The 24,108-nt window shown below is 39.3% G+C and overlaps 1 protein-coding gene across 2 annotated transcripts in view; it reads left to right on the forward strand.

Moving 5' to 3' along the window:
• The window catches only part of LOC134531827 (sodium-dependent phosphate transporter 1-A), a 128,095-nt gene that overhangs the window by 66,667 nt on the left and 37,320 nt on the right, over positions 1 to 24,108 (forward strand). For both annotated transcript variants that reach the window (XM_063367790.1, XM_063367791.1), the window contains exons 2-3: positions 17,500 to 17,641; positions 22,460 to 23,280. In XM_063367790.1, coding sequence (XP_063223860.1) covers positions 23,085 to 23,280 — 196 coding nt within the window. In that variant the 5' untranslated portion in view covers positions 17,500 to 17,641; positions 22,460 to 23,084. The remainder of the gene's footprint in view (positions 1 to 17,499; positions 17,642 to 22,459; positions 23,281 to 24,108) is intronic.

The raw sequence follows: 24,108 nt of genomic DNA on the forward strand, positions 1-24,108 counted from the left end.
ACACTACTGCGAACAAGCGGCTTTAACCGCTCGAAAAACGGTAACTAACACCCGGACATAAACTTATTCTGTCCATTACATGCTCACCGCATATACGACAGCCATCAATGTTTACAAGTCGGTTTAAACGTATTATTTTGAAGGGGGGGAGGGATCAATTTTAAATCAAAATTTCGTTTCTATTTGGGAAAAAAAATAGGTGAACAAATTAAAAGATTCCATAAACTAATTTAGTAAACAAAATAGAAAAAAAGAATTATTGAATTGCCAATGAACAAGTTTAACAATTAATGATTGGAAACCTAATTCTGACGCTCCTTTAATTAACATCGCGCCCGCGACTCGTTAAAAAAAAATTCCAATCCGGATGTCTGTCGCCCCACGAATTTGGCCGCGCTGACGTCATAGATGTGTTGAAAGCGATTGGTTAGAAAAAATATTTCATCCTCCTTGCGTCCATCGCGCATGCCCGTCGCGTCGCTGTGATTCCAGCATGTTCCGCCATGTTGGATTTTTATTGCTTACTACAGATTTTATGAAGAAACATTTAGACAGATAGGACCTCATAAGCTCCTGTGAACGATTGTCATGCAATTATGTATTTATTTGTAATGTTCCATATAACCCACACAGAGTCGAACACTCTGAGATATAAAACACATCAATAACAACACAATGTACCTACATATACACATGCATTAGATACTATTTATATAAGTAAAGTTTAGGATAAGAATGCCTAACTTCTGTAAATTCAATACAGGGTATTTTATCAAAATATAACTGTAAAGTACACAATAAACTTATTAAATTAGTCTCTAACATATTGTAAAAATAAAAAAATATATATTACATTTTAAAATAGTTGTAATAATTACTATGGGTTTAAAATCAGGTCTGTTTAGCTACAGTTATATTCCTCTATATTCAATTAGAGTAAAAAAATTATTTGGAGAGTATGGTGTCCTGATATAACTGTTTTTTACGTTTTTTTTGTAATATCCTGTAATGAAGACCTTTCTCAAATTCCTGATATTTCGGTTGTGAATATTTGCCTAACTTGTTTACGAATAGCAGATAAGGGGTTTTGTCTTGCGACAAAACTTGCAAAAATGCATAATACCCGATGCTTTGTAGTGAAACATCTTGTGAATCACCCACAAACAAAAATAATGACATAAAAATGCAATAAACGAACACGAAGGGTGAGGTCAAACATTAAAAGTTAATGAAAGCCCCGCGTGACCTTTTCTCCGGAATAGATGACTGTAAGGTCGAACGTAAACGCTTTCATCAAGAGCATCGTCACCCTTCACTATGAATGAACCACCGCAATCACCCCCTTCCCCCTTTTAAGATGAATGAACTTGAAATGAGAGCTCACCTTATATTTGTTGCGCTTGGTTTTGAAAAAAATTTGATTTTATTGTTATATATCTCCGTCTCCCGTTATCGTAAGGTGAAAAAAAAATACACCCTTTTTTTTACGTCCAGTCATAATCTTTTAAACACAGAAAGGTTCGTCAAAATCGGTCCAGTAGTTTTTGCGTCAACCTCTAACAAACAAACAGTCAAACTACAGGTTTATAATAGTACGGTACTAGCTGAAGAACCCGGTGTTGCCCGGGTTTACCACATCGTGAAGAGACTTTCTCCTAGTCAAGTAAAGATTTACAAATACAAAAATGCAATAGACGTTGCCACGGAGACAAAGAAAGCGTCAAAATTAAAATTTGTAGAACTTTTTGTTGAAAAACGCGAAATTTTAATTGTGAACGCCCCGCAGCTCCCTTTGGGAGTTGATTTTCGTAAAAATCTGTTCTTAGCCGATGTAGGCCTTAGATCCGGAGAATTAGTGAGTCATTGAGTGGTACACACACACACACCTACACACACACACACACACACACATATATATTTGTCATCCTCGCACGGTGAAACATTGGTTTACGATTAGCACATATAACTATCAAGTTTAGCTGATGCGAACAAGGAAATGTACTTTTGTTTACTTTGTTCGTGCCTGTAACTTTGCAATGTTGCGTTTCCCGACATGTGTTCCTTGACAAAAAATTCTCTGTTTTGGCATTCCCTACCACGTTTTAAATTTTTTAAGCCTCGAAATTTCCGAACTGTCTCTTTGGGTCGTATTTGTACCATAGAACGTTTTGTTTGCCCACTTGGCCTAGTAACTAGTGTGTCTGGCTGGTGGGCCAAGGGAAGGTATTTTTAAAATCTTTTCCTTGGGTTAAGGACTGGGTGTTTATGAGGTCCTGGTTTCATCTTCATCCCGCGGAAGGCAATGCTAAACCATTGCGGAATAATCCTCCTTGTGCAAGCATAGTGGCGTCACTGATGTTACCACCGTAGCGTTGCCTGAGCTCAGAACAACCAAAATATTTTTTAACTGTTAGTAAGCCGAAGCTATCTAAGGTACATTACGCGTCATTATCTTAGATAATCCGAGTTAAAGATGAAACATATACCTATGCATTTATGACTATACCTTTTTGTACTTATTGAAGGCTTTTTACGAGCATATAGTGGGATTACTGGGAAAAGTTAATAACTAACATACACGCATTTTGCTCACTACAATAAAACATCAATGAACTAGTTTTATTTTTTGAAACATACATAAGAAAATTTCTTTATGCTTCTTGACTTCTTCTTAACACAAACGATTCTCTTCACCTTGGTTATTAAAAAACATCAGATTTCACAAACTGTACTTGCCAACATTTTTCAATAACATCACGATAGGCTTATACCTACTGTAAATGTTTTTGGTAAATTTAACTGAAATAATCGTGTAAAATTTACATGAAAGTAACTGTACCGCTACAAATAATATTTGTAGTAATACTGGGTCACGATAACTGCCGCAATTTAACACAAATCACTTCCAACTGATACATTAAATCTAGTAGTAGAAAATCTCGGTTCAGTAGGCAGTATCCGACCAAAGGGGTAGAAATTAGGAAGGTTTTTTTGAAACAGAAAATTCGCTGTAACTCCTATAATAATGCAAATATCACCTCCGTTTGAAAGTATTATAACTCGAAGGAGTAATACCAAAATCTTTTGTCGGAATAAATGTTTGATAAGACCAATCATAACTGCAAGAGGTTGAAAAAAGGGGTTGGTGGACAAAAAAAAATCATAGCTGCTTTCGTAGTCACAATATCGAATTCGCACAAATTGTGTGTTAATCTTATAATTTTTTATCTAAAACTTTTGTCTGAAACATTATTAATTAGACGAACCATTGCTGCAAGGGGTTGAAAAATGAGGAGTAGAATTTTAAAAAAGAAATCATAACTCCCTTAGTAGCTACACTATCAATTCCTTATACATTTTGTGTAAATATTGTAATTTTTACCTAAAACTTTTGTCTTAAATAATTTTTTTATAAGACAAACCATTATTCAAAAGGTAAAGAAAACCTGGGTTCAAATGAGAAAATAAATAAAACTTACCTACCATGTACTCTATCGAATTAATGTTTATGTTTGTTTAACTTTTCTAATAATGTCTAAAACTTTTGTTTAAAGTAAATTTTGTATCACAAATCATTACTGCAAGGGTTGGAAATAACAAGGGTAGAAATACAAAATGTCTTTCCTTTTTTAATAGATGTACTGTCAAATCCATTATAATTTATTTTAACACTCCTAAACTGTATCTAAAACCTTTGGCTGAAACAATTTCTGATGAAACGAAATATTGCCGTAAAAAAAATAGTTTGAATTTAAAAAAAATTCATCGGAATTTATTTTTAACCGTTTTAATATTATCTTAAACCTTGATCATAGCAACATTTTACACGGCCACGTATTACTGCAAGGTATTAAAAATAGTGTTTAGAGGTAAAAAAATAATAATAATAGAAACTACCTTAGTAGCCATAATATGAAATTCGTTAAGACTTTCTATGCTAGATGCATTAAGTTAAAAATATTTTAAATTTTTTATACTGGCGAATATATATGATGTTATGTAAGCTACATTAAAATATTCAAATGTTTCAGATGTTTATAGAAGTTTCCAAAATATTTCCAGAAGAAATCAGTAGTACTTCGAAATTTATCTGCGCCTGTAGGCTGTGCCGAAAGGGATTTTTTTTTTTTTTTTATGTTTTGTGATGTTCCAGAATCTACACTAGTTAAAGTTATTTGTAAATTGTTCCCTGAATAGCTTTTCAGTATTAACTGCACATATTAATAAACATAGTAAAACCAAACAAATATTTTATTATATTTATTTATCTTTTTTCTATTGTTTAAAAAATTTATGTTTGTATAAAAACATCAATCAAGATTTACAATTATGCGCCAGTTTTCGTAAGTCTGAGATGAAGTATTCGGTATTATTTCGAAAGACGTATTTCTTGCATGCAAAAAAAAAAACACACAATTGTGATACAAGACTTCACAATATCTTTCTTGTAGTATTACAAACATTTATTGGCAACTTATGTAAAATGGAATGTTATTCTTTGTTTTATGTCACGACGTTAGGAATTGTCAAGAGAGAGCTCGCTGTAGCATAGATGAAGTCACTTTTTACTTCACCATATCATCAGGTCCAAAGCTTTGCGGGAATGGTTCTTGACCACGTCTGATGATGGTTAGTAGATACGAATTTGAATAATCTCCGTCGCCAAACACTTGTCACTTCCATAAAACACAGCAATTTAAAACCGTTTCCACTAAGCACTAGACTTCGGCCAATGTTTTGGGCCTTTAACCAACGTGGCGCTGGCCATGAGCTACGTAAATCTTGCAGACGTAGCCACCCGCTGGTCAAAGCATTCATCTTTGTTGTCCATTATCGAGGTGTTTCAGTGACAGCCGATGAAAACCAGCAATAGCTAGGGACCGGAAAAATTCGCGGGTTAAATGACCTCCAGGATGAACTCTATAGTTCTACGTACACTCGGTCAAATGTCACACACTCATTGGCTGCTGTCTTGTGAAACTTCCCAACGTAGCAGCCTGTGATTCGATAAAGCTTCGGTTGGGTGTTTCTCATTGGCCCAGAGTCATCCAGGTGAGTTGTGAACCAATAGCAGAGGCAGCACTGAGGTATAACTATTTGTATTTTAGTCTATCGCGAGATGAATTCGCGAATTTTTCCGGTCTCTAGCAATAGCGTGTGCTCGTGAAATTATTTTAATGAAACAGTTGAACTCCGTCTGCTACCTATGAAACATTTTGATGGGTAGCCAGTGCACCACATCCCCCCCTTTTTTCCCCCATAAAAAAAACACAGAATGCCAATCAATACGAGCCGCAGTAAATTCGATCACGAGCGATGTGATTTGCGTGCGGATGAGCGGCCGGCGTGCTCTTGGGGAAACGTCATGATTCATGTGATGAATGTCCCGGCCCTCGGGAAATTTATCTCTTTTTTGTTTCCCCCGTGTATAGCGTGCTTTGATTTACATTAACGACCAAGCACGGTTGTGGAAGCTGCGTGGCGTGCTCGGAGCTTCTCCGGCGTTCGGCGCCGCGCGTTTTATTTTATTGCATTCGCTCGGTCTGTCCCGCGGAAATCATTTCATGCCACGTTAACTCGAAAAAAAAATAATGTTCGCATTTCGTAGATAAATCAGACCGGGCCATTCTTATCGTGATAGGTGATATTTGTACGCAACATTAATTTTTTTTTTAACTAGATACAGCGACAATCATGTCCCGGATTCGTTTGGGCAGCAAGATAGACTTGAAGCACGTGTACATCTGATTCTCGTTAGCGATTGGACTGCACGTGCTCTTGTCGCGACCTGGTCGACCCTCGCTATTTGCAAACCGCCCGAGATTTATTAATAGTGTCTGATTACGAATAACATCTAATATCCAATAATGATTGTATAGGATACCTATATCTATTTTCCGATTTAATTATTTCGTTCTTCTATCTTTCAGTTCATTTTTTTTTTGGGAGAAGAAGTGGTTAACCAATCACGTGTAACCCGCCAAAGGATGTAACCTTGTTATCGACCAATGAACACTCTAAAAATTCTTGTTTTGTATATATATATATGCAATTTAAATCCAGCCTGGAGTGAAATGAAGCTTCAAAATAATCGTGGCTCTACGTGGAGACTAGAAACATTGCTGTAGTAAAACACACGTTACAAATTTATCCCCTCCCCCCCACCACCAACTAAATTAAGACGCCCCTCACTGCGGGGGCCCGCTTGTGCTTTGGAAAATAAAGTCTGTGAAACGGGGTCGATAAATGTAAACGTCAGAACTATGTTTTGTGGAAAAAATTATGTATATTTTTCAGTTTTCTGCTGTTTGCAAAAATATCGATAGTATATAAATAACCATATCCAAAAATGACTTGTGTCGGTTAAAACCCACGCGCGCAAACCTCTCGCCCCGCCCCCTTGCGAATCCGACAGATTTGCGCCCCCGGTTTGGGTTACTGGAAAAAAGTAACTAACAGAAATAGGAACAACCTATAGCTATCGTTTACAAAATTGAGGGGAAAAAATAACTTTTAAATAATATTAATAATAATAAATAAACATTTATAATGTCCGAAAACACCATAGCTTTCAGAAACTGAACCTACCCAACTAGGCCTAAGTCGTGTTACTGAGAACACAGTGTAATATATATTTTTTAATATATAAAACCGAAATGTTCATTTAAAGTACAGATATTTGTAAATTTATACATTTACATGAAAAATAGTGTTTGCAGTAATACAAAGTTTGGATTATTACCCGGGCATTAAGGATTTGTGTCGTCCCAGTACCTCCAATAGTTAAAGTTATTTGTAAAATTTTCCATTAATAAATTTACAGCATTAACTGAGCGTATTAACAAGCATAATAAAAATAAATAAAGTCCAATTACTAAATATTCGATTATCTTTTCCATGGTTCAAAAATTATGGTTGAATGAAAAATCAATCAAAATATAAAATTATGCGCCAATTTTCATCATCGGAAATACTCAGTATCGTATCGAAAAAAAGGTATTTCCTATATGCAAAAAAAAAACCATAGCCACGTGTTGTACATAGTTACAATATATTTCGTGTAGTATTACAAACTCTTTCTTGGCGACTGGTTTCTTTAAGAATCTTTTGTAAAAGTGCAGAAATGGTTTTCGGTGCAGTTATATAAAAAGCAGCGTCAGTTAACATGGTGATTCACCGCGATTTCAGTCAATGCATATAATTTAGGCGGTAGAAGTATTTTTGTCCCCGCAGACAATTTAGTTACAATGCAGTATTAATTCCTTCTTTTTTTCGGGCGTATCCGCCTGTATATTCACACGATGTAGTGCAGCGTTTGGTATATTTTGGAGTGTTTGTTCGTCGCCGAGCTGCGGAGTGCTTTGTTTGGAATGACATCTGTTCTGTTTCCATAAAACCTGTTGACCTACGAGTGGGCGGAAATTCATGTGCGATGTCGAATTTTCCGCCCCGGCTTTTTGTTGGAACGCATCGATTTCCCCTCCCCCCACTCGCAGGTTTCCCAATGGGATGTAGGCCTATTGACTATTCCCTGGAGTACACGTGTTTTAAATTGAGTTTTTCAAGCACGTAGATTTTTCAGGCCATATTCGAACTTGCAGATTTTGTAGAAAAAAGTGTTCGCTCGACTTTGTGCACGTATTTCGTAAATTCTTTTTTTTTTTTTTTAATTTTTTGTTTCAAACGAAACTTACAAAATTAATTTACATACAAAATTACATATATCTCATTTTTAGGGGCATACATATTTTGCGTAAAGTTTCTGAGATGAAATTAAAGTTAAAACATTGTAGCATCGTCTGAGTTTCATGATTGGGTAAGTTTATTTCAGGTACATGTAGTTGTTTGCAACACCAATAACAGTGATTCAGGGCGGAAGAAAACGTGTCCTGAGTGGCTCGGTCAATATAAGGCAACGACTTCTCTCGCAGACGGCCGCCAATCACAAGGAAAAAACCTCTGGTGCCGTTATGCCTGGTTGCAGTCAAAACAGAATTCAGATTTTTTTTTCGCGAAAAATGCCTTCCCCTACTCATGTTCATAATAAAAACACGAGTATTTTGTTTACCATAATATGAACGTATAAACTCGTTGCAACCAAAATAAATATAATTTTACAGTCAGCCATCTTACTGAGTTGACATTATTTTTGTTTATTGCAATGAAAATATTACCGAAGTATTTTGAACGTTATTTTGGATGTACGCCATGAGTATTCTGAACTTTATGTCATAGAGGAAATCCCAAGAACGTACATAGAAAGATAAATACACAAACACGCAGAAAACAAGCCAAAATCCACCGATGCCAAAACGTTAGAATTAAAGACAGAACAGAGTTTTTCGTGGAAGGAATTAGTCACAACACCACCACAGCACCCACGAACACAGTGGACTGATAACGACGAGAGACCAACCGTAAAAAAAAAATCAACAACTTCTACCAACACGGAGACAGACAGAGGAACTCAACAATGATGAATAACAGATAATATGGACAAAAAAAACCGAAAATACAGCGACGCACATGCGAACCCAGCGATTAAATTAAATGGGTATTTTGACAACACACCGACAACAGCAAGGATTAACACAGTAGTCTTTCAGAGACAAATTAGTTGCAAAGCTTCGGGTAACTGCGATATGTCCCCGTCATCAGGCACAGACATACAGTTAAAACTAGCATTAGCGTATGCCCATAGTAATGATATAAATTAGTCCTCCCCGCTGCTGGAATCGTTCAAAGAACTTACGCTGTAATTTTTTTTGTAAGCGAAACATAAATATTAATGTAAAATTACAGATATTTGTACATTTGTACATCCACAGAAAAAAAAACAATTGTATCACTACAAAATAGTGTTCGCATTAATATTATTACTAGGGCATTTATGTTTTTTGTGATGCCCCAGTACCTCCAATTATTTGTAAACCGTTCCCTGAATACGTACCTTTTTAGTATTAACTGCGCACATGAATAAGCTTATTAAAACAAAATAAATTCAAATTATTAAATATCAGACTATCTTTTCCAGGGGTTTCCCAAGCTTTGCTTGAATGACAATCGGTTGAAATATAAAATTATCAGAAAATCGAAAATGGTATATTATATATCCACAAATAACCATAGCTATGTGTTGTACAAAGTTACGATATATTTATTGCTGTAATACAGACTATTTCTTGGCAAGTGTTTTGCAAAGGAATCTTTTTGTAAAAGTACATAACATCTTCTTCTGTGTATTAACCGGAGTAATACATATCGTAGGCTTTCATGGCCAGAGTCACTAACTGCTGGTAATTAACAACTAAAGGCCTGGTATTCTGACACGTTATTTTAAAGGGGACATCCAAGCCTTCAGTTGTAAATTATCGTCTAAGATTGCTACAACGAGGCACGCCCAAACGTCGGGAACAATCAACATTACTGCGGACGTGGTTTTAATCGAAAAGCCAAGAAGTAATTTATTACTGGTAATTTTTTTTTGTGATAGGTTGGAGCCTACTTTTTTTTTCGAATTCGAATCCCAATGAGTACTTCATATACACCCTCGAATCCGAATTCTATTCTAGGTCTCAAGATTCAAAAACGAAACAATAAGTGAATAATATTTACTTTGGTGTTGAAACATTAACCCTTTCAATGTTTAATTCATAATAAAAAATTTCCAGGATCCATACATATCGTAATTTCATTTATATAATTGCATTTTAAAATTACATTATCTTGGGGAATGGTAATATAGGTTATAAATGTTGAAATTTTTAATTTATTTCAATTCCTCTTATCTATTTCTTCGAATCTTTTTTCCTCGAATATCGAATCCTTAGAATACTAATGATTTCGTGGTATTTGAGGATTTTATTGGCCCATCCCTATTTTTTAGTATTGTTGCTTTTGAAGCATTTAAATTTTATGTTAAACATAGAACGAGATTTTCACAATGAAACTTAATAAAAACTTTTCAAAATGGTTCATGCTTATCTCGTTGGAACGTTGTTGTGAGTACGAAACAAGTTAATAAGTGCGTTATAACCGAATCCTTCCAAATCACACAATGCTAATTTACGTATTTATAAATTCGATCACCGTCCGCTATTGTAATTATGAGGTCAGCAAGTAGGAAAGAGGTGTAGGGTAACCAAACATTTGTGTCAGGAAATTATCAACTATTATTTATTTTGGCTTACTCGAACCATTTTTCATCTAAAAATTTTTTTTTCGCAGGTGATTTGAATATAATCATTCGTATGACTGTATTTGATAGTTTGTAAAATGATTTATCACTTCCATAAGTAATATTTAAGAACCTAAAGAGAAGCCAGTTTATATTTCAAACATAGCATAAACAACCACGTCCTGGCACCAAGCCTGGCACCAGCCCGTGCGCACGTCCGTACAGAGCCCGAGTTGATGGCCGCCATGGGCGTCGTAACCGGGGGGGGGGGGGACACGTCCCCCTCCCCATAATAAAAGTCTTCAATTTCGTCCCCTCCAATAATATATTGAGTTTCGTAGTTATATTAAAAATATTATTTCTGTGATACAACCCATATGTTGCGCATGGTGCATTTAGTCCAATCGTGGTAATGTGAGCACTGTGTTTTTACAAATTTGTTCTCTGAAAAATTTTTTTTATAAAAAATAAATTATATATTGCAACCAACTATAATTTGAATATTTAGAAAAGAAAAATGCCTAAAAACCACCTTTTTGCACCTTCAAACCCCAAATGTTCCCGGGGGAGGACCCCCAGACCCCCAGCTTTTTTTTTCTCCAGGGGATGGATATTCCTCAAAAGGTAAATCAATTGCAGTCCCCCCCCCCCCCCCCCCAAAAAAAAATATATATCCTTGCGACGCCCATGATGGCCGCAGTACGACCCCAGACAACCTCCTGCCTGCCTCATCCCTTCTCCGGAAGGCCAATCCCGCGACGGTAACATAGTGCAGGCGGGGCGCTGTTCCCTCCGCCGCTGCCGCCCATCTGCTCCGCGCGCGATGTTCCTACCTCGGCGGTAAGAAGTCGAGGAGTGGACGTGCGCAGTCTTGGCCGCGTTACTGCCCCCGCCTACACCCGGGCGCAGCTTCAGAAGAAACCACTGCTCAAGACATCCGAGGTGATGCATTCTTACTAGACCTATTTGAAAATACGCTGAAATGTATCAAACTGTATTTATAGTAGTAGAGTGGAAATGGCTGAAAAAATATATTTTCGCGATAATTTTTAAGACACAAAACTCCAGGTACAGATGCTTGATATCACTCAAGGGACTTGCATTACACCCTCAATCTTCATCTCTCCGCCGTATAATGTTACGGCTACCGCTCAAGTGTCGTAGCTGCCAATGCACGACGAGAAGTCTGCCCGCCAGTCCACATTTTTGCGCCTAGAAGCACCAGCGAAGGTCGTAGCTATCATCCCGCCTCACTGACGCAGATTCACCCCTGATTATGCGAGCCCCTTTATAAAATTCTAAATGATAACTACCCCATCTCCCCAACTATCAACCCCCATCCGCACCTTCCCACCTGAATAACTAAACATTCGTTATTTTTTTTGTCTTGTTCTAATGACGTCTGACGCTAGAAACATTCGCTAATGTATTGTTAACATATTTTTCATCATGATCTTCATGACGAGTTTTTTTTTACGAATATTCATACGCTGTAATTTTACTGTAAAATTACAGATATTTGCAAATTTGTACATTTTTCATGAAAACAGCTGTATCACTACACATAGTATACGCAGTAATACTGGGTTAGAATTCTTACCCGCTTATTTATGCTGTGTTTATGCTATGTTTTTAAATACTCTATATAATCAATGTAAGCGTGGTTTGCCCGTGCGTGCCGCTATGACCCCGCAACCCAGGTATCGACATAGAGTTTTATATATATATATATATATATATATATATATATATATAGAGAGAGAGAGAGAGAGTGTGTGTGTATGTATATATATATATATATATATATATATATATATATATATAGAGAGAGAGAGAGATGGATTGAGATATAGAAAGATTATGTTGTGGAGAGGTGTGGATAAAAATTTATAGATAGATGTATAGAGATATAAATATACCTAGATAGAGAGCGATAGAAAGATAGAGATATATAGAGATATTTATGGAGGAAGATATATAGGGAGAGGATAGAGATACTTTGTACCTATTTGTGTACCTACTTCACACAAATAACAAAAAAAAAAAAAATTATTGAAAGATGAATTGCAACGCATGCCGGAAATGAGCTAGTTTACAATAAAAATTTTGTTCCGTCCCAACTTCAAAGAAGTATGCCAGCCTTGGGAAGCACTTTAGACCGTAAGTCCTATAGATGTTTTCAACTTATTTTGTCGTCATGAACCTGCAGACGAATTTTTCGGCCGAGCTCAGAATCATTCTGTATACGTGCAACTCGATGTACTAGCACGGTTTTGTATTTTATAACGTTTAAAAATCCATCTTATTTCCGTTGCACTCTAATTCTCAAACTTGCATCTAGATTTATAAGTAGAGACCTGCAAAATTCGCGGATTCATTCGGTGATAGGCTAGAATTCAAACACATATACCTCTTAGATAATTTTGCTATTGACTTACTGTTCATCTGGACGAATCTCAACCAGTTATAAATCCTCAACCAAAGAAGGATCGAATCACAGACAAACCAGCTGAGACGACTTACAAGTCGGCAGCCAATGAACTTGTGTTATTTTCCCTAGTGTACAGGTGTATGTGCAGTCTATCCTGAAGGCCCATCGAAACCGCGAATTTTGCAGGTCTCTATTTATAAGCCGTGTACACGTCAGAACACGTCAGGGCTGACGGAAACGTCCGCCACGTGATCCCGCTTGTGAACAACTTGTCCGGGCCTCACCCGCCGGGAATCGATTCCGGACCATCCCGGAGGCGAGTGGACCGGGCGCTCAGCAGCTCGACCGACCCCGTGTGGACCCGGCGGGCAGAACCACGCGCGCGACAAGGCGCAGGTCACGTGACGCGAATAACATCCTTCCTTGGCCAATCACGTTCGGCTCGTCTGCGACGTCCGCGCGACAAGATTCTCGGGCGCTGCAGACTCTCCGATTGTGTGTGTGTGTGTGATACGACGTTACTGTAAAAAAAAAACATGTCAACGTTTTGTTTTTGAATGATGGTTAGAAATTTTTATTTACAATAATATAATTTCTATATATGTTCTAAGGCCTTGTTTACTAAATTTGCAGGCGAAATATTTTTAATGTGTCCATTCACAGCGATTTTTTTTTCTTTCGAATTTAACTTAAAATTTGGTATGTACGTAGTCTCTCAAAAGGTCAATAGAAAATTTATGAACATTGGCGGATGTCGTATGTGTTCTGCTTATGTACACTGTTAGAAATTTTCACCTTGATATTACAAAGGACACTGGTTACAAATGATTCAGGGATCTTAGTACATTGTACAAATGTGTTTTGGTGCGTGTTAATGGGTCGAATTGTGTATCGATGATGGTGAAGATGTGTTGGAACGTGTGTCAATGATGGTGAATGTATGTTGAATTTGTATTGATGATATAGCCAATATGTGTGTGAAAGAGTGTGTTGATAATCTTAAATGATTCCTTCGTAAATTTAAGGCTGTTGAGTTCACCTACTTTATGGGTGAATCATAAATAATAATCTTATTAGTCTAACAAAAAAATTCAAAAACGTTTTGAGTCTACAGCAAAAACTTCCTCTTTTTTCCACACGTGTGTTTATTTTGCGGATTCCTTCGTAAATTTAAGGCTGTTGAGTTCACCTACTTTATGGGTGAATCATAAATAATAATCTTATTAGTCTAACAAAAAAATTCAAAAACGTTTTGAGTCTACAGCAAAAACTTCCTCTTTTTTCCACACGTATGTTTATTTTGCTTACAATGAAATATACATTTCGGAAGTCGGGATCCGACGTATATTCTACGAAGATCCAGTTATCTGAGACTACGATGAACTCTTCGTTTATTTAAAGGTAAATTTACTGTTATTTCTACATAATACAGGCAAATGGTAGATTCACGTTGCAAAAAATACAATAGTCGGTTTTATTTATCATTCCTTGTGTTCCTTTTGGGGTGCTGAATCCGAATCTGGAGTTATCCAACAAACTTTCCGGGTGCGTTTTGAGATATTCGCAAAAAACAGCTAAATTTTCACTTTTTTTTTGTTTTTAGCTTGTAATTCCAATAGTATATGTGATAGCGAAAAACTCACTGTTACTTTTTTTTAAAGAATACTAAATGTGTGACAATTGAGCTCAACTGTAGCTCTGTACTTCACATAGTTCTCGAGATACAGCATTTCAAATATTGGTAATTTTTCTCAGAAGCGAAATTTTAAGTTTTGGGTCAATTTTCGAGCTTAATAATGGGAAACATGATGGTACTACGAGGAAAATTGTCAGAAACATTTCACATACAAGTGTTTGATTGTGTTCGTCACTCGGGTGAAAACCGCATGTTATCAATAACGCGATGATTTCTGTCAATTCGCGTCGTTGTTCGTCACTCCGTTGCGATTCCGACGTCAGGCCAGTCTTTGATTGACCGTACGTATTCACTTGAAAATGCCACGCTTGGACGACAGAATGTGCTATTCGGCTCGTCATCTAGTCCGTCAGGAGCACGCCTAATGAAACTGCCCGAAATACATGACCCGTGTGATTGTCGCACAACTGGAACATTGTGGAGATAAATGTTTTCGGGGCGACTCATAGAATTGTCTGACGCGCCAGGTCGGCGGTGTCTCTGCGTCGCTTCACGGCACAGCGAGATGACACATTGATTTCTGTCCGATTCAGATGTCATGTGTAATCATCAGAGCGGTACTCAGGGTGTTTCGTAATTCGCGGTATTCGGGGTTGTTCGTAATTCGCGGTACATGTGTTAGCGAATGATAAGTCTCACAACTGTAGACGAGCACGAGTCGCCATTCAATGTTACGCTCGGAAATAACCCGAAGCGCTGCAGGGCGCTTTCCAGCGAACGACGTAAACGCGCAGTTCGCAGAAAACCTCGACATTTGTGCTGCGGATCTCCAGTGAGATGAATGCGTACACGAACCGAGATAAGGATTTCAGTGAAACGTCTTCCGACGATACGCCCGACAAGGGGGTTTGAAAGTTACTCGGAAAGTAGATCCCAATCGTAAATTGACAATCACCGGAAGATTGCACGTGTTTGTTGGGTGTGGCGTCTCGATTCTCACTGGCCGCCGATCGCGAGAGCACGACTTTCACTGTCGTAACCTAACCTCACCATCGGCCACTCGCTTGCAAACATGGCGGCTTGGAAGCGAGGTTCCGTATAAGCTGGATATTCACCCATCCACTGTTTAGGCACTAATAACATTATTCTTAAAGTAAATTTAAATACGTTACGAATTTCTGTTTAAGTGCCGGTTATTCCAGTACACACGACTAAGTACACATACAGTTTTCTCGCTTAATATATTCAAGGTAGAAGTGGCAGAGGGAGTTAGGTCATGGCATTGTAAACCTAGAAAAACATATTTTGCGATTTCAAATCTCCCCTAGTAAATTTTTTTGTTACAAAATTAAATATATTTCATTTTTGTTCATATAATAAAAGCCTTCAAAATTGTTCAAGGTTACTAGAATATTAAGTTTTAAACTTGTTTTGCTTAGCTTTATCAGCTTACTCAGATATTATTTGTATTTATTATTATAATTAATATTTTCAAAACTTACATTTTTAAGAATTATTTCTTGGTTTTTAAACTATGCTAGTAGATGTATTTGGTTCGTATGGGGGCACCGGTGGGTGGTGGGGGATCGGGGATCCGCGGCAGACACCTTAAGGCTTCGCTTCATCACCCATGTTGGATTACGTCACTTCCTTCGACCATGCACACACGAAAAAGTGTCCCGTTATGTTCATCAGCCATGTACGCACGAAAAAATGTCCCGTTACAGTAGTTGGAAAAGGGGGGTTCAAGAACAGGCGCAGGAGCCAGGAGCCGGCCGCCATCTTGGATGACGTCATCGGCGGCCATCTTGGATGACGTCATCATGACCTTTGACCTTGACCTTGCCAATCTATGCCAATCCGTATGCTAATCTATCCTAATCCATGCCAATCTGTATGCTAATCCATCCGCCATTTTGTATTTCTAGAAATTTCCACCAACTTCGAATCGTGACGTCACCGTTGCACTTTGTGTCACGGACGCCATCTTGGATTTGAATTTTTTTTCGAACTTTTAAATTCGATGTAAACATCAACCGCCATCTTTTTTTCGTCTGCTGGTGGCCGCCATCTTGTTTTCGTCTGCTGGTGGCCGCCATATTGTTTCGTCTGCTGCAGGCCGCCATCTTGTTTCCGTCTGCTGGAGGCAGCCATCTTGCGACGTCATATAGTTCTGTTGGTCGCCACCAGATAGCAGCAGGGATTATTTTATTTTTTTCTTTAACTAAAATATTTTCAGTGCCGAGGCTGGGATTCGATCCATGGGACGTGAAAACGTCCAGGATGTCTTGGTTACGAGGCGGAAACCTTGACCACTAGACCACGAGACCAATTGGGATATGGTGGAATAAATAATCTATATATGCCACGTACTGACGTCAAGTTTTATGATAAAAGGGGGGAGGGTGTCTTTGCCTTCCCAAATGCATGAAATTCAAATTATTATTATACCATCGCCATCTTTAATTCCAGCACAGACTACCAGATGGCGCCAAATTCAAATATTAGTTAGGGAGTCGGCAGGCAGGTGTCGCATGCCGCCATCTTGGTTCTCAAGTTGGCTGGTAAATGTCGCTAGTATCGCGCGCCAAATTCAAAAATTAGTTGCCAGAGACGCCGCCATCTTGGTTCTCAAGTTGGCTGGTAGATGTCTCGAGTATCGAGATCGTGGAGTCCGCCATTTTGGATTGTGAAGTCACGGCGGCCATCTTGGATCCAGCACAAACAGTAGCCTATAAAGATATATGAATATATATATATATTTTTTTTTTTTGCGAAAATACATGGCCCCACCCATGGCCGGATTTAGAGGTCTGGAGGCCTCGGGGCAACATAGGAGCGGAGGCCCCCTGGCTCCAAATTATTTTCCAAATAAAATGAACAATTTTTTTCAGTCGAGTTTTCCAATAAATAATTTATTGTGAAATCAAGTAGATTCTCTTGGTATTTAAAAAAAAATACATAAATATAATCGGAGACAAGAATTATATGAAATTAAATTTTAGTGTTAATGAATATTTATGTTAATATTTAACAATAATATAATCATGTATGTACAAAGTACGGTAGGTAAAGGTAAAACGGTGAAAAAAAGAATATCAAAGGATTTGTGGGGGGGGGGGGCCCCTCCGTTTGTGGAGGCCCCGGGGCTTTCGCCCCGGTTGCCCTCCCCCTAGATCCGGCCCCGGCCCCACCTATCGGCCGATGCTCGGCGGCGCTCTGCCGGCTGTGACGGTGTGTGGCGGTGTGTTGCAGAGGAGAATGAGCGACTGTTCGGACACTCGGAGCTGCGCCGAGGCAGAAGAGCGGAGCACCTCTTAGCGTCAGGCGAGCCAGCGCCCGGCCCAGCCACCAGTCGGCGGGCTCCCTGCTCGGCGTCTCTCCGCGGAGAGAAGTGGTGAGCTCGACAGCGGTCCGAACCTGCGCCCTTGTCCTGGTGCGAATGACTGATGGGTAGGGACACATGTATTTCGTGCATGTATTTCGTGTCAAGGTATTTCACAAAATACTGTAGCTTTTCTCCTGTTATTATTGGCTGAGGTCGGTGAGAGGTGTCGTCCCGCTCTTGACGGGGCCAATGAGAATGTGGTCACCGTACTGCTGCACCCTCACAATTTGCCATGACTCTTAGAAAAAGCTACAGTGTTTTGTAAAATACCTTGACATGAAATTAAATCGCGAAATACAGGTGTCCCTACTGATGGGTAGCAGTGTGCTGAAGCATGTCTGGCAATAAGTATAATGGACATATAATGGGCATATAATGGATATATAATCAATATAATGGACATATAATGGACATATAATCAATATATAATGGACATATAATGGACATATAGTGGAATATATATATATATAATCTCATGGTAATTAGTTCGCTGGGCTGTGGAAGCACCTGACTTGAACCCTTACCCGGACGTAGCTCCACCTGGGGATTTCAGCCTCCAGGTTCCTGTGAAGCCACTCTTCTAGCCCAGCGGGTGCTGTAGTGGTGGAGGGGACGTGTTTTCTGGATCTGGTGGTTTCAGTAGGAAGGGGCTCTGGACTATACAGATCTGCAAGCAGACTCCCAATCTACCCTTAAAGGGCGCACATTTGGGAGGGGCGGAAGGAGGGTGCGTTGGCCTTCGGGCCTCCGAAAAACATGTGAATGTCGCCGCACTGTCACATGGAAGACAACCCTGTATTCATTTGCTGATTTCTAAACTAGTCACCAGAGCGCAGTAAATATAGAGCCACTAAATAATTGTTGTTGTTTACTATTTTCAAGCTTTTTAAATGTGTACTCAGCTAATATTTTAATTCAGTACACTTTTGGAAATTTGTGGGAGGTCAAATAATATTCTTGTATTCTGTAAGGTAAAAGTAAGCTCTAATAGTTGTCCGTTATTTTTTTGTTTACCATTTTAAATGGGAACCGGAAATAGCAAATATTACGATTGTTAATAATTATTCTTCTGTGCTACAAAAGGACACAGATTGGGAACGAAAAGTTCACTTTGACCAACATATTCGAACTAGGGAGATTCGGACCATCGTCCACATCACGCATGATGTCAGAAGGTCACGTGGACCACTCAGTGATCAGTGTCTGTCGGACATTGCAATTGTAGACGGGCCTTCACAGACGGCCAAGGTCGTCTGAGGCGTCCCAGAGATGTGACAGACTTGGTTAAGCGCCCCGTGATACTTATATTTTTGAGGGGGGGGGGGGTGATGTCTCCTCTGAGTCCAACCCCAGTTTAGCCGACTGGTTTAAGAGGGAGTGACTGGTAGTGATGCTGGGATGTTTGTCTCAGCCTCTATCTGTATAGCTCCTTCTCAAACACTTCCAAATTGCGATGAACTGACGTATCCACTTCCCCGTGGCTCTAGGGAGCTCGTGTTGGTAGCGATCACTAAGGGAGCAGTCGCCACCAAACCCAGCACGTCAAACAACCGGTGCAGTTGTAGCTCAGTTAGCTGTCACTGGACATTCCTGGAGTTTCTTGCCTTGCGTCGGTAACAATATCAACACCATTAACAATTATAAAATGGGTAATATATCAAAACTCGCAGCTGTACGTTTCTAAATATTACTAATCAAAGTCACTATCAGCTGTTTGTTCGCTTAGTTCTTCTTAACTACACAGTGGCTTTTCATGTGTTTTTCGCCATCATTTGGACAATTTCTTCTGGAAGGTTTATGTGTATAATACTATAATATTCATGTTAAATCTCGATGTATTTTAATCAAGTCGTAAAATGACGTGGCTTACGCTGACTTAAGCATGACAGATACATCGAAATGTACTACAGTATTGTAAGTCTTAAAAGGTACTACAGAAAATTCCGCAATATCATTGGATGGCCCACAGTAACCATTTTTATCTTTCAAAATTGGTTCAAAAACTATGATTTATTTGCGTATATTTATTTTGTCGTGGACAGATGTATGTCGCACTTTCACATGCGATTTCTAAACCAAATATGTTTATGTTCTCTCATGAAATAAAAAGGCTATCTACATTGTTTAAAAATAAATTATTTAGTTATGGGAAGTATCTGTTATGTATACAATTTTTGAAAACACCACTCTCGAGAGCTTGGTATTTATAAGTACTTACTTCTTAAATATACAACATGCATAATTGTAGATCGCATCCGTGAAAAGCGAGGCGGATAGCTTGTGTAATTATAGACATCAAACTTCTATGATGATGTCAGATGTTTTAGTATCATAAATTGATGCCAAATAGATTGCCAATAATAGCCTACATTAAAATTGACTTCTGGGTACTGGAGCATTCTATGGTGATTAATAGATGTTCTGCCAAAAGGAAAAAAAATAATCGTTTGAAAATCAGCTATATTAAAAAAAGGGCGTTTCATGTACATTTTTAAGTTTTTTAATTATTATTTTCTGGAAAAGTAAAACAATCTGTGATATTGGCGCTTCTTGCGTGGTACCGTCGATGCTATCATTTAAACTAACTTAGTGAGAAGTGTTGAAAAATCATAAATATTCTGTGCCACTGCTTTCACTTCTTCAATAATTTCAGTATGTTATTTTATGTATAGGCTCAGTTGTGAACTTTATCATTATTTTTGTAACCTTGCCACAAGGAAAAAAGCCAGGAATTTGATTATTTCCAATGTGACTTTTGTGGTAACTTTGGAATTGTGCCATTTCGGGTTTGAATCTTCGATAAGACATAAACGTGTATTATACTGTTGGTTTGAACATTAAGCCAAGTTTTGTTGTCAAGAAAGAATATTATAAAAATACACGTCTATCAAATGTAAATCCCTATTTTTATTTAAATAGTAAATTCTACAAAATCAAATATGAGAATGTCTCTTGGATGTCACTCGACATATTGTTGCGATCGGGTTCGTAAAGGATATGCCCAATTAAAGATTTTGTTACCACACAGTTTTATTTATTGCCACTACTTACTTCACTAACAAATAATCTTATAAAATGCCTAATAATTAATTACACTTAAAAATGTTGCTTCCCCAGTCACTCGGTTCTTACACACTGCACACCTCGCTGGGCCGCACATCTAGCGCAACTCTCGCCGCAGCACCCCTCGTGGACCTCCGTCGCGGTACTCCGTCGCCACACTCCGCCGCTGCCGTCGCACATCCCTTCGCCGAGGTTCCACTCGACGCTTCGCTCGGAACTCCGCCGTGCCCGCGACACTTTCGCCCGGAACTGAACTCTCCGCCCTGGAACCTTTGTCCAGGGACTTCGCCGCTCCGCCACACGCGCGGCACTATCGCGCGGGAACTCCGCCGCGGGAAAACTCCCCGACTCCACTCAACTCACTCCCTGCCCTGGAACCTTCGTCCAAGGACTTCGCCGCTCTGCCGCACCCGCGGCACTATCGCCCTGGAAACTCCGCCGCGGGAAAACTCCCAGCTCCCAGCTGAACTCCCCTCGGAGGCCGGTGTCCCGGGCTTATATATCGGCCCAGGCGGCCTTTTAGAATTCACGAGTGCGGCTGGGGTCAGTCGCGTCATTCCGCGCCGACCCAACGCGAGAAATCTCACGTGTCAGCAGCTGCCAGGTGGCTCGCGGGACTCCCCAGCTGTCAGGTGTCAAATCAGGTTATCGGCGCCGCGCGGCGAGCGGAGGGAAGGAGGGGAAAAGCGGCGACCCTTGTAATCTACAGACGCGCGCGGCACGTCTCATGTTGCGGCGGCCACATGATGTCAGCCAGCTGTGCACCTGCACGTGTCGCGGCCTTGCTCACGTTCGTAACAATATAATATGTAATGTTCATGCACCTTATTTTCACCACACAAAGACCAAGCCAAAGTGAGAGAGTTCCCTGAGTTAAACGAATATTGCATGAAAATTCAAGTATTTGATAGTGTAACTTACTGTTGATGTTACAATTTATAGATTCTTCATCAGTCTTACCCAAGGCTAGATCTCAGTTCTATCTCTCTCGTGCATTCTTGAGCATCCCCATTAATAATTCTGCTAACGTGTTGGCGATTTTTTTGTTTATTATTTTTCTGTTCCGTGTATCCCCTACGGAATCGAAAACTCCAGGATATGAAACACGTTAATAATCGTACAATATGCATTTATACACCCATTGTGATGGCGAAATTGGGAAAATTTTGCAAAGTATCAGTGGAGGCATTGTGTTAGTTTGGGTTTTGCGTGGTGAGGTGTTACACCACCTGCAATATTATTTTGGGTGAAGCGCCTTTACAGCTACTTCTGTAGGCTCATATGTCAGTTAAGTGTAAGTGTCAAGTGGAAATAAGTTGTTTTTTTTAATTCATGTGTTCAAATTTTATTTATTTTTTTCCCCAAACGTGCACGGACCTACATTTATATTTACATAATTTAAATTTTAGGGAACACACGTATACCTTCTTAATCTACAATTCGGAATACATTTATAAAACTAATATGTCTGTACAGTGTGTACATAATGAAAGCATGAATAAAGTCTAGGTTACATTTTCATAAAGTAAATTGTAGTGAATTGTGAACTAATTTCAATGTTTACAATGGGTTAAAAATAACGTAAATTTGACCACAGTCTCATTTTCTATATTTTATTTAAGAGCGTGGGAACTGTGGTAACCACTTTGTAGTAATACATTGGTCTAATATTTTTTTCTTTGGCTATGGAATTTAAACCTATTGTCAAATAACCTGGTGTTTTGACTAACACCTAATGTTTACGCGGTTTGTGTTTTGTTGCAGGACCACATTCGATCCAACTTCCCGCCCGACCTTAAATGTTCTAACTGCCCGTCGCTCTTCCCCGCACAACCGCTGAAAACGGCGGAAATCTCGATTCCCTTTTTTGTTTTCTGAAAACAAAAAAGGGATAGAGGGGGCTACACAGGAAAGTAACTTAAAAAAAAAACTGCTTGTCACTTGAAACAAACTGTCCCGATCGTAAAAAACATTTGCACAAAAATAATAATAATAATTGTATAGATATTGTTAATGGCCTAAATCATTTTTAAAGAAGTTAAAAGAGTTTATGGAGGTGATGCGTACGGGTGGGTAAAGAAACGTGGCTTAGTATTCTGTGTTCATGAAATAAAATCTAAAAAAAAAAAGTTTATCTTTTTCATGGTGGAGATATTTATTTTGGTAACGGAATAAAGGTTAGGGTAGTGTGTTGGAGTTAGGTGGAGCAGTTCGGTAAAGCGAGCTTGAAAAAGTGAGAAAGCGCCAGTCTGTGATAAAGTAGTTATTCTCGGAGACATGGGAAGGGGGTTCCCGGCGAGAGCTGAGGACACGGTCGTCGAAGGAGGGATGTCCTCGTCCTGAGCGCCGAGAGGGGGCACCCCTTGGTCCGGACTCCTCCGGGGAAGCCATGCTGGAGCCGTACAGCGAGCAGGCGCTGTGGATCGTGGTGGTGGGCTTCGTGGTGGCCTTCGTGCTGGCCTTCGGCATCGGCGCCAACGACGTGGCCAACTCGTTCGGCACGTCCGTCGGCTCCAAGGTGCTGACGGTGAAGCAGGCGTGCTGCCTGGCCACCGTCTTCGAGATCGCCGGGGCCGTGCTCATCGGTGAGGCTCCCTTCTTCGCTCCTGCGGTCCCGTCCTTTCGGAAACCAAGTTGCCACGCGTATTGTCACCTTGTGCAACGCATGGCTATGTTTATTTCTGCATTACGTTTATCGAGATAATACTGACGAAAATTGTGTCATTCAAACATAGTTTTTCTTAAAACACGGGAAATATGATCGAATATTCAACAATGACGCGAATCACGCGTAGTTTCCGCACTTGCCACTAGAATTCGTTGCCGGAGCAGCTACGTCGTCTGTTTGCAGACCGAAATTTTAAACTATATAATGAAATTGCTCCGATAGAAGTGAAAAAGACTATTAAAAGTACGAAACTCCGGCTTTGGACCTGATTGTTGACAAGGAATTGCAGTGAAATAGAGCCCATTTGATTATAAAAATATCTACATCAAAAAGTTAATACTGTAAAGTTTCCCTTTGGTTTTGTCAACTTATGGTTCGCGTCATCAGCCACAGATGGCAGCACCGTGATTGCGCTTCCATTCCATTCACGAAACTACTCCTACTAAATGCCTTACATCGAGAGCCAAGATGTTATACATCAAAATGAAGAAACGTCTGTAAGGTAACAGAAAACGTGCAAATGAAATTTGGTCGCATTTTTAATGAACGTATCCTATTTAATTGCATCTGTCTCACGTCCAACAAACTAAATCGCTCTCGCGAAATCTGTTTCAGACACGCTTCGCATGTATTTTTCTTTCTCTCCTTTTAAAATCGAGGACACTTGCTGGTGTATGAGAAAACACACCAGGACTGTCAAAGAGGCTACAGAAAGACGAGAGGTCCTTCTGGTAATCCTAGTCGT

Source organism: Bacillus rossius, chromosome 5 (genome assembly GCF_032445375.1).
Source record: "Bacillus rossius redtenbacheri isolate Brsri chromosome 5, Brsri_v3, whole genome shotgun sequence".
NCBI lineage: Eukaryota > Metazoa > Arthropoda > Insecta > Phasmatodea > Bacillidae > Bacillus > Bacillus rossius.